Source organism: Pezoporus flaviventris, unplaced genomic scaffold (genome assembly GCF_033815535.1).
Source record: "Pezoporus flaviventris isolate CSIRO_AGI_PZ_B2104156 unplaced genomic scaffold, CSIRO_AGI_Pfla_v1 ptg000001l, whole genome shotgun sequence".
NCBI classification, from domain to species: domain Eukaryota; kingdom Metazoa; phylum Chordata; class Aves; order Psittaciformes; family Psittacidae; genus Pezoporus; species Pezoporus flaviventris.
The window spans coordinates 42,429,114-42,439,986 of record NW_026892549.1 but is presented as its reverse complement, the minus strand read 5'-3'; the positions used below and the strand labels follow the sequence as shown (position 1 = coordinate 42,439,986).

The following is a 10,873-nucleotide window of genomic DNA, read 5'->3' as shown; positions in this document are numbered from 1 at the left end:
AACATTAGACTGAGCTAAGTTTTAGCATGTTTTTAATCTGATACCTCAGTTAAACATTCATGAGGACACTAAATTATTAACAAATACTTTCATTATATGCCAGGGTAGACAAAGGCAAGATTTTGGAGTGTAACAACAAGTTTGTGTAAACAACTTAAAGTTCTAGCATATATTTTGACATTATGAAAATACAATCTAAAAGTGCATTTTTCATTATCATGGTAATGAAAAGAGAAGGTTCTAGAAAGAAAAGCTATGTCAGGGAATGCATTATTTTCAAATAAAAGATCATGGACTGGAAAGCAAAAATTTCAAGATAATAGTGTAATAAAATGTTTTGCACTTTCACTATTTTGCATTTCAAAAATTTGAGTCATATTTACTAATTCTGAAAAGTGTGTGGCACAGTTATGCCCATGTCTGTAACAAAAGGCACTTACCTAGTTCAGCTACTTTACTCTCTTATGCCAGAGGTCAAAACAGGGCACAGCATGCAGTCGTACATACTTTTGTCCATTAAAAGAACACTCAAGGCACCCATAGACTGTCTCCCTTTTAGAACTTCCCATTCCACAAAGGACACAGGGACCTTTTGGGATGTTGTTATTAAGTAAATTAATTCGGATGTGAGACCCTTCTCTGAGATAGCTTGTAGAGAGATCAGTCATGCTTGCAGCTTTTTCATAATAATCTGTAAAAAGGTCCTCCAAGTAAGCTTCAGAATTAGCAATGGTAGCCACTACTCTTTTATCTGAAAAAGAACACACACACACACACAAAAAGCAGTGATTTGTTGTTACATTATGAACCATTTACAAAGCAACCTGTCAATCTAGTTATGAAAATAACAGCTGATTCATGAAACTATTCTAAACACACCGTGTTGTAGATTACTTCCCATCAGAAGCCCTGGGTGATGATTTTTTTGTAATTTTTACTTCACAAAAGACACTGAGAAAAGCCATACATTTTTGTGTGCCCTACATATTTTTAGAAACACACCTAAAAGGTAGGCATGAGGCGAGCTTTTGAAGAATTTGGTGCCAAATCAAATCACAGCTGCGTACTTCCCTGTTTAAACATTTTTATTTTTGCATTTCTAGTTTTATTTTCTAAAACCTGCAAATTCCTTTCTCTTCCCCTAGCACTTATAAAAAAAAAAAAAAAACAAACAACAAAACACACACACAAAAAAAAAACCAAACAATACTTAACAGGTTTAGAAAATTTGAAGGACTCCAAGTTGACCTCCTAGCAGATTTCTGAGCATCCAAACACCCCAGGAAGAAATTACGTTTGGAACAGCTTACCTTTTCCCTCTTTCTTCAGGGACTCCTTAGTTTCTATTGAATGACAAACTTTTAGACTGCTACAGCTACTGAGATGTAACACACTCACTGAAGATTTATCCCCTTAGCATGAACTGGAGCAGCACTGGAGGCTCGGTCCATAAAAGCCCTTTGATCAAAACCAGGATACAATGGAGCAAGGACAGACCAGCCTTTAGAAGAACGTGTTTACTACTCAACATTCATCTTCACACTCAGATTTGCAGATTTTCAAAATACTTAGGCTACAAAGTGTTAAAAGTATATGATCTTGTTCTGAAGAAAATATATGTATACACAGTTTTGTTGGATGTTGTGCTCATATCAGAATGAGAAATAGCAACTATGATGGTATCTTGCCTATGTCCTTGCCATGTGAACATACAGCCTAAAGAGTATGTTCAAAAATTTAAATTAATATTGTTTGATTTTTAAACTTTTAAAGATTTTTGAAGTTTGCCCTTAAATATTATTTATAGATTATAACTTGTATTGCATAACACTAGCTGTAAATGGCAAGCATATGAAATAGGCTTAATGTTAACTGTAGTTAATTGTATAATTACTCCACACCAGTTTACCATCAGCCATAAATTTTTAGGATCTTTAGAGTTTTAATGAAGAGCAACACCATAAATTTGTTATTTGTGAGTCAGATTCTCAAAAACAAATTTTAAAAACTTTGCAATTATTTCAATACCCGAGAAATTGAGGTACATTTTCCATCAAAGTTTTCTTCTTTAAGCATTCATCTTGCACACAAATTACAGAAACAAAAATGCACTCTTCATGCATTAGCTAAGACATTTGGATATAAATATCAAAAGTCATACTTCTATGAAACAGATTACTCTTTAACCTCCTTAATTTGGTCAGTGAAGATGATCCAGATTTCTCTTTTTCAAATCCTCCTTTTGAAATTGGAGTCACACAGAGCTCTGTAAAAATTAAAATTGTTTTTATAAAAACAAAATACAAAAGCAGTAATTGCACAGTAGTTTAATACGCTTTCTAATGTAAAAAGCTAACAGTGATTAAATTCAGCTTTGCTACTGTTTTTAATGGCTAGTACCACTTTTTAATACAAGTCTACACACAGTAATACCCCATAAAATCAAGTGACACAGATTCAGTGGGAATGATAAAATATTGGTGGCTTTCAGCACACATCCTCAGAGTTTGGTTGGTTTATACACAATTTAAGGCCGTGTTAAGAGACTAAGTCAATATCTTGCAACTGGAAGCCCTGCTTCTGAAGGAGAAACATTTCTATGATCTCATTTGAAACTAATAATGAAAAATAAGAAGCAATGCTGTGAGCTCTTTAGTGATCTCTTCTAACACTGAATCAACTATTAAAACTTTATTTTTTTTAATAAAAACAAGTATCACCTACATTTCTATCCATAACTTGAAAGAAAACATTTAAAGTAAAATATAACAATAATCAGTTACAAGTAACTGAAAAAAAAAACATGTTTTAAACATTATCAATTGAGAATTCTCTTCAATTTGCAAATAGAAATATCAATTTCATTGACTATTTCACTAATAATGATTTTAGGGAAAAAAAAAACCACTGTGCATGTACCTGCTATTGCATAAAGGTAAAATAAAATTAAAACACTTCCAAACCTTAAATTAATGTTAAGCATTCTACTTAAATGAATATAAAGAACCACCATACAAAATTATCTCCTTTACTTTTAATCTAGTAATTATGCCTGGTTTGGAATACATTTAAATTTTTCACAGAAGGGAAGGTATTTCACAGTTCAGTAAAAGGGTGCTTTGCAATGCAGAGTACCTGTTTTATCCTGTGTATGCCAAATGGTACAGAGCTATTTTCAACTTTTAGAACATAGTGCTATATAGATCTGCAGAGACAGAGATTAATACCCTAATCAGGTCTCTTATCTTGCTATTTACAGAAAGCCATAATGTTATAGCTAAGCAATTCCTGAAACAATTCCCACTGAGTGAATCTACAGAGGTTTCTGTATTTAAACACATGTGAAAGCGGTGGTTAAAACTTCATTTAACATCACTCTGCTCAGTGGGGAGTTTTGCATTTGATATTATTAAGCACTAGATGAAATCCTAAATTGACTTTCTGGTTTATTCCTAACAACTTTGGTAATATCAATAATGGTATAAATTACACTTTAATAAGTGCAAATTATGTAAATACATAAGCACTATCCTTTCCCCAAAAGGAGAAAAACTTACAGGAGCTATGCAATGTTTTTATTAGTTTCCAGTAACTGTGATTTATAAAAATCTTCAGATATCCATATGCAGGATATCCATATGCAGTAATGATTTATCAGACTGAAATTAAAGCCCTAACAGAAAAAACTGTTAGCTTAATTTTCAAGTTCTCCACATTTTCTTCTTTAATTGGGTCTTTTTTCTTTACTATTTTATGCAAAACTGATCAGATGGCCTCATAAGCCTGTTCCTTACAGACTAGAAACATAAGGAAGAAATTTTTTGTTCAATGCAGCTGCAAGATTCACAAAGAAATAACAAAATCATACTTAACTTTTAAAAAATGCTTCCATGCACCTGCCTTGATTATCTTTTCAATAATTGTTTCCTATAAAGAAAGACTACTTATGTGCATAAAATTAAAACATACCTTTGTAAGGGATCAGGGCTTATGTATATCAACTATTTTAAAACCTCAGATCATTATAAATAATAGCAATAATGACAGTAACTCACATCACTTACCAAAATTACCATCCAAATGAATATAAAGTTCAAATACACTAAAAGCAATAGTTGTATGTGCAGGAAAAACAATGGCTTTGTCCCGCCCTTTACAATTCTGATCTTCAATAAAGTGAAACTATAATTTAGAAAAGCATCAAAAGAAATTAAGTTACAAACTGAAGTGAAAAAAAAAACCAAACAACACAAAATAGTATCTTAACTGTATATATTAAGAATTATAATGCCAGGAGTAACCTTTGAAATTGAACATCAAATTCCACAACTAAAGAATTTTCTATCAACAACTTTGCATTTTAATAAAGTTAGATACAGAGGTAGAAGCTTAACTTGCATCACTCATTAAAAATTATATGAATTATTTAGAAATACTAGTAATGGGCAAACCTCGGAAGATATGTAGGTTCAATTACTGAAACACAGTGAAGAGAGGTAGAGGGAGGAAGGACATAAAACAGGGAGTAAGATGCCAATCCTTGAAGTAATAACAACCTGAAGTTCTAACGTGTTATAAAAGACAAAATATAAAAATGAAAGATAGGTTATACAGTTGTTGGAGATTCAAACTAAGAAGCTGAAAAAAACTAAGTTTTTTGCTGAGGCTTCACCCAAAGCAATGGCTCATTGTCTAGCCATCCTTTCATGCATTTCCCATCCCTGAGTCACATAAGCAATACTAAACAAAATACCAACTTTTAATCAGTTTACATCAGTGCAATAATATTGATTTAGTTCAGTTTTTTTCTGAGCATAGATTGGTAAAAACACAACCATATAATTTATAAAAATGAGCTTTTTATGTCTGATCATTTAAGTTACAGAATTTTGTCAAACATATTTACCCTCATTGTCTCTCCACGCATTCCAGTATGGACAGTTAATGAGCATTGCCTTGTAGTTCTAATACTTTCCATGACCACGCACAGAATTTCCATCCTACTTTTCCTTGATTGATGGACTAGACAATGATCAAAGTTTATTTTTCTAAAATCAAGAGGGAGGCAGGAAGGAAATTCAGAGATTATTAGTAATAAAATAGAATTAGTAACTATAAAACAGTAAATAAATCAACGTAACTTCTGTCTCATAACAGTAAAACAACTGACTGAGGTCATCTCTGGAAACTTAATACTGGTTTTCAGTAAAAAATCCAAGGAAAGGCAGTAACTTAAAAATGTTAGAGAGGATATGTGGGACATCCTGGAAAATTCTAGGTCTGTCCATGTGACACTGTTCTTAGTGATAGGAAGGAACTGTCAATTGACTCTAATTAATAATTTTTTTTAAAGTGATATAATTAATGTCAGAAAGAATTTACAGAAAATAGATAGTAAAATCAACAGCTGTAATACTTTACTTTTGGGCTTCTATAAGGCTTACTTTTTTGATTAGAAGCCTAAATAATGCCTGTAGAAGCTGGCATCAATGGATTAAAAACTGGGTTAAACAATACATGTCAACTATAGCTGAAAACACTCTATCACTCATAAACATGGAACAATCTTGAAACAAGTGTTTGTAGGAGAATTCCTGCACGCATGAGCTCTTAGTCCTATAGCACTGAATATTTTTATCAGAAGACCAGGACTCTTCTGCTATCCTCAATTATTAATCATAATATTTGGAGGTTACAAATAAACACGGTAAAGGTAGGTACAGAACAAGAGTTAATGAATACAAAATTACATGCAACGCTTGGTAAATAACTACAGGAAAATTTGAAAATACCAAATGTCACATCACGCATAGTAAATTATTTACTGGGATGCAACACTGGGATTCACTGGGGTAACATTATGGCCAAGGAATAATCTTTGAAATACAAACTAGAGAACTACTCCTAGAATTAGTCACACCATATTTCTATGTGTTTGACATTTGCACTAGCGCTACAGTAACACCAAGTTCATTTTCAGTGTCCTTAGCTCAACAAGGATATTTGAAAAATGGAGACTGCATTTAGAGAACAGCAACAAAAGCTTATTTAAAATTCAAGTAGATAAAGAAAAGGCTGTGTAATAGCCTCACAAAACCTTAAGCACCTCCATTGGCAATAACGCATATAGCTCTCTAGTTCATCAGACAAAGGCAAAGAAATCTTATTTCTGAAACCTTAACTTGGGTAATGTTATTCAAAGTAAATTTCAAATTTTCAATAGTATAGAATATAGATAGGACCTTGGATGGACTCTTCCTCTCTGGATTTAATTTTTTCCTGGAAGATGCACTGTAATACAGACAAGAACTAATTCAGAAAAATTTTGCAGTCTGCATCGTACAGGCTGTGTGTCTAATCCCAGTGATCCAACCAGAGGCTCTTCAAAATATATTAGATGGTGACTGCTATTGACTGACTAGAAATAATCAAAACCTAACCATTTTAGAGGTTCAACCTTATTGTATGAAATACAATTACAGAACCAGAAAACAAAATACATAATATAACCTTGTAGTAAGTTCTTTAAGTAACGTTGGTACTTCAACCTCATGTTTGCTCACAATGCCAAATGAAGCTTTAAAGGCAACAGAATCTGATCCAGCAACATCAAAACCAACATCATTCATTATCTGATTTCCTCTTCTACCATTAAGTGAAACATCTGATTTGTCTTCATAGTTGAGCAATTGGTAAGACGAGACACCTGGGTAAAAGAAGAATACCACTGTGTGATGAGAAGTCTGAAAATGGTATTTTTTACACAAGAGAATAAAAGGTACTGTTCCTACATTGCTTAACCGTTTTGATGTGAAATTCTGTGCTCCTCATCGGTATTACTACTGATGACATTTACCTGATTGAGACAGGGGTGTGCCAGTAATATTAACTTTGACTTTTACCTCACATGTCCCAATGAGAATGACTTACTGCATGCTCCAAGTATGCCTGATGATTTCAGGGCCTATGCCAGTTTATTTTGAAAGCAACAGATTAATTCTGACTTACTTGAAAGTTTGCATCAGTTTAGTGTGCAATCAAAGGGTAGGTGCCAAAGCATTTCTATAATGCTTTTTTAATAACCTTGAAACCACTGAATATTAGAATGCATTGGTTGCCAAATTAAAACTCATAGAGCAGGTAGAACAGAGGGATTAGGCATTCAAATTCATTTGAGAGTCTGGTGTTTACTCTTCTTTTTTTTAGTCCTTTGAAACTCAGGATAAACTGGCATTATGAAGTCACCTACTATAAATTCTGTTTGTCTTTAATTTTAACAAAAAAAAAGTTTCATGTATTTTTCATAATTCTAAAAATATTGCAATTGCTTGTATTTGTCGCATAAAAAAGAAATTCAATTGCAAAGTTCTTATATTAAAGGACAATACATTCTGCACATGATATCTAACCTTTACAGAAAAGACTAGTAAGGTTTTGTGAGACTTTGTAATGAGATTTTACAACCTTTTTTGCAGACTTTTTAATAAGATTTTTCTCTCTCCAACTTTTTTCATTATGCTTGCATCCTGGAATCCCCCCTTTGTGAGGTCAACCAGTATTTCTGTCTTCTTCTGCTCATACTGGTTTGCCTTAGTAGTGTTTTTAGTTAATGCAACCAACACTTTTGTCAAAATGGACTTTTTTCAAAATAAATAAAGTAAGTAATATAAAGTAATGCCACTGTTTTCAGAAAACGTAGCATACAGACAAAAATTACTTTTCAAAGGAAGGTACAGGGAAGTATCAGCAGTATAGTTCAATTTTGCACCTCCTAATTCTTCTAGAATCACCTCAAAGATTTCTGATATTGCATTGAAAAGGTAATTTACACACAGTTAAGCTTTTACAATACACACAAAAGATTACAAATGGAAAAACATCTTATGGAAATCCAATTACTTCAGTCAGATAGCTGTTGTTAAATGCTTCTGTTGCTGCAGAGCCCAGCCCATCAGCAGAAACTACTAGCATGGAACAGCTGAAGAACTGAGGCCATTCTTACATGGTTAGAAGTGAGTATACAAAGAAACATTAACATTTAAAACGATCAACATACATCAACACATCAGGAATTTGTTGCCATTTGTGAACAAACACAAGGCTTAACTGAATTTGATTCATAATAGTTCAGAAAATATCAAGGCTTTTTAGTATAATTGCTTCATTTATTTATTACAAGACTGAGCAAGATAAGTTTATTACCCATTTATTAAACACCCATCATACTACCTGCACAGTTTAAACTATGTCTGCTGTTCTGTATTTACTAGAAAACATTCATTTTTCCACTTTGAAGAAAGATAGAAACCTTACCTGCAGAAATTTCTTTCTCCCCTTGCAGGATGTCTTTTAATGTGAAAGGTGTTGAAGCAAATTTAGATTTTTTTGAAAGCAAACATGTTCTTTTCTTAATCACAAGGCTCAGAGGTTGATATCTATCAGCCTCACTGAGACTGGGCACTGGAACTAGTCTTCCTCCATCACCAACCTGTTTAACGAAGTTTTTGGTTGCAGCAGCAAACATATTATGACATTAATAATGATAATAATAAAAAGCTCTGTATCAAGTGTAACTTCCAGACGTCAGGCCCATGTTCAGTTCTTTTTGCAATGTTCTTTCAAACAAATTAACCTGGTTTTTAAAAGAAAGCTGTCAAACTGTTTTTTTTAGATGGAGCTCTATTTTGCTTGGAAAGAATCAACAGCATCTTAGCTACCAAGTTTCTGTGGTGTTTTGCTCGAGACTTCTCTCAAAGACCTTCAGCTAAGCTCTCTAATTCTGTATGATGAATAATGCATTACCAGTGTAAACTGATAGGGAAATAGTTGCCTTTTTATTGGCAGGTTAATGTCACTGTTAAAAAACAAAATTTACATTGTTAGAAACAGCAGACAGTAACTTGTGCAACCCTCAGCTCCTTGTTAGGAGTTATTGATGTATTACTGTTTCTTGGGTCCTTCCTTCATCTGAATTGTAGTGTTTTACCAATAACTAACAAAGCAGCCCAGATGCAGTCCAGGAGACTGCCTGAATTATACATTCATGAAAGCTGGTAGGTCTGCTGAGATGGTATTGCCTTTCAACGGCGGTTGCATGACCTACCTGTGAAAGCTCAGCTGGGAGTAAGTGGTGCGGTGGGCCAAAAACATATGATTAGAGATGACTGGGGTTAGGAGGACAACAGAAGTGGACTTTCATGATATTTTATTCTTCACCTATGGACTCAGCCGACTGTGAGATAGTTTTGAGACAGGACAGCTGCATGCGTTTGGCTCAGACTACTGAGAAATTCACTGAATTTTTAAAATTATGCTAAAATAATAAAAGCCAATTGCAGACAGAAGGGAGATTCTTGATACAGGATTAAGGAGCAGCTCAAGGATCCATGAGGGAAAGCACCAGTGTAAAAGGATATAAAATTGTAAAGCAAAAACTTAGTCACCAGACAGCATGGTGGAGGATCAGTGAGGGAACAGGAGCAGCTGAGCCATCCTCATGTAAACGATGACTTGATTTTCTTGCAAGAATGGTAAGTATACAACTACTAAATCTTATTGCACATCTTCTAGACTCCTTTTGCAGTTACAGTAGGTAAAACATCAGCCACAGGCTTGTAAATCTACACTTTAATATTATTATTCCTAGCTGCCAGGTAAAAACTTGTTTGGTTGGCTTTTTTTCCTAAAGTAGGGTTTTCATGTGAAAGGATTTTAATTAGTTTTTTTATAATATGATCACTTATTAAATACTTTCACATGTTTCATTTTAGCTTTTTCCAATATTTCCATAAATATTTTTATATGTTCAGAGTATCAGGAAGTCAAATAAAAAGGCAAAAAAAGGAGCATTTTACCTCAGCTAAGATGCTTTCCAACCCTAACTATTCTATGACCTAAGAGGAAAAGAAAGCCCATCAGAGCTTTCTGCTTACTCTAGGGGGTGTTGAAAACTCAAAGCTGGTCATACATAGATTTTGAACTGAAATGATGTGAAATGATGCAATTCAGTCTGACTGTAATTCATATTTCACTGCAGTAAAAAAAAAAAAAAGAACTGTATAAATTTACTCAATCAAAACACATTAACAGAACTTAAAAGGTTTTAAAGGGAAGGAAAAGCTAAGGAAATTCTTAAATTAAAATTGCCCATGCAGTCTTGATTTATATTTATCTTGTAGATGTCCTATAACTGTTTGACAGAATACTATTTTTTCTACACATTATCAAGCTTATCTGGCACCGTTTATTCAACATGTATTTGTATTTCTCTTGCTTAGTATGTGGTCATAGACCAGACTCAGTCTGATCCTAGCACTAATTTTGATAACAAATGGTTTCATCTGATACGTTTACATGGTACTCGTGTTTACTCTAACACCCTATAATCCACTATAAATGCTGCAGCAGCTTTTGTATCATCCTCATGCCACAGGTCAGAAAACAGGAGTGCAATTGCGCTGACATTGCCATTTTCGGAAAACATTCACTAAAATTTTGTGCATCCAAGTGAAAAAAAACTGATATTTCCCCCACCCCTCCAGCATGAGGCACTTCTGTACTTAGCACACAAGTGTCCTTATGAACTTTGAGCATTTCTGCAGCCCTGGCGTACTCTGACTTTGGGCAACCAATAAATGAAAAACATGCTATGCATATGTTATGCCCAAGTTAGAACTTCCATAAGAAAATCTTGCCTTGCCTCTACAAGTTCTGCAGATGAAAATCTTTGCTCCTATGTGGTTCATGCTACCTCAGGGGAATCCCAGGGACTGTAACCTTCCATACCCCTTAGCACAGGTCCATAGAACAATAGTAACAAGGCATCCCATCTGCCTTCACTATGCAGGATCCTCCATAGTCCTGATCTTAGCCC

General features: G+C 33.9%; 1 protein-coding gene across 1 annotated transcript; it reads right to left on the bottom strand.

The window, feature by feature from the left end:
• Window positions 1–15: 15 nt before the first annotated feature.
• PJVK (pejvakin) lies at window positions 16–8,980 on the bottom strand. The gene is made up of 6 exons (XM_061454496.1): window positions 8,314–8,980; window positions 6,511–6,706; window positions 4,907–5,048; window positions 4,065–4,182; window positions 2,162–2,266; window positions 16–751 (listed from the first exon to the last, which is right to left on the bottom strand). The coding sequence occupies exons 1-6, from the start codon at window positions 8,522–8,524 to the stop codon at window positions 450–452; spliced, it is 1,074 nt and encodes a 357-aa protein (XP_061310480.1). The 5' UTR covers window positions 8,525–8,980; the 3' UTR covers window positions 16–449.
• Between the last annotated feature and the right edge of the window lie 1,893 nt (window positions 8,981–10,873).

Bases quoted from the DNA above. Each gene is read 5' to 3' on its own strand.
- PJVK (XM_061454496.1), bottom strand. From the start codon at position 8,524: ATGTTTGCTGCTGCAACCAAAAACTTCGTTAAACAGGTTGGTGATGGA. The intron at 5,049-6,510 runs GTTATATTATGT...TCTTGATTTTAG, and splicing joins CTTAAAGAACTTACTACAAG to AAAAATAAACTTTGATCATT. The intron at 752-2,161 runs GTATGACTTTTG...GTTCTTTTTCAG, and splicing joins GAGTAATCTGTTTCATAGAA to ATAAAAGAGTAGTGGCTACC.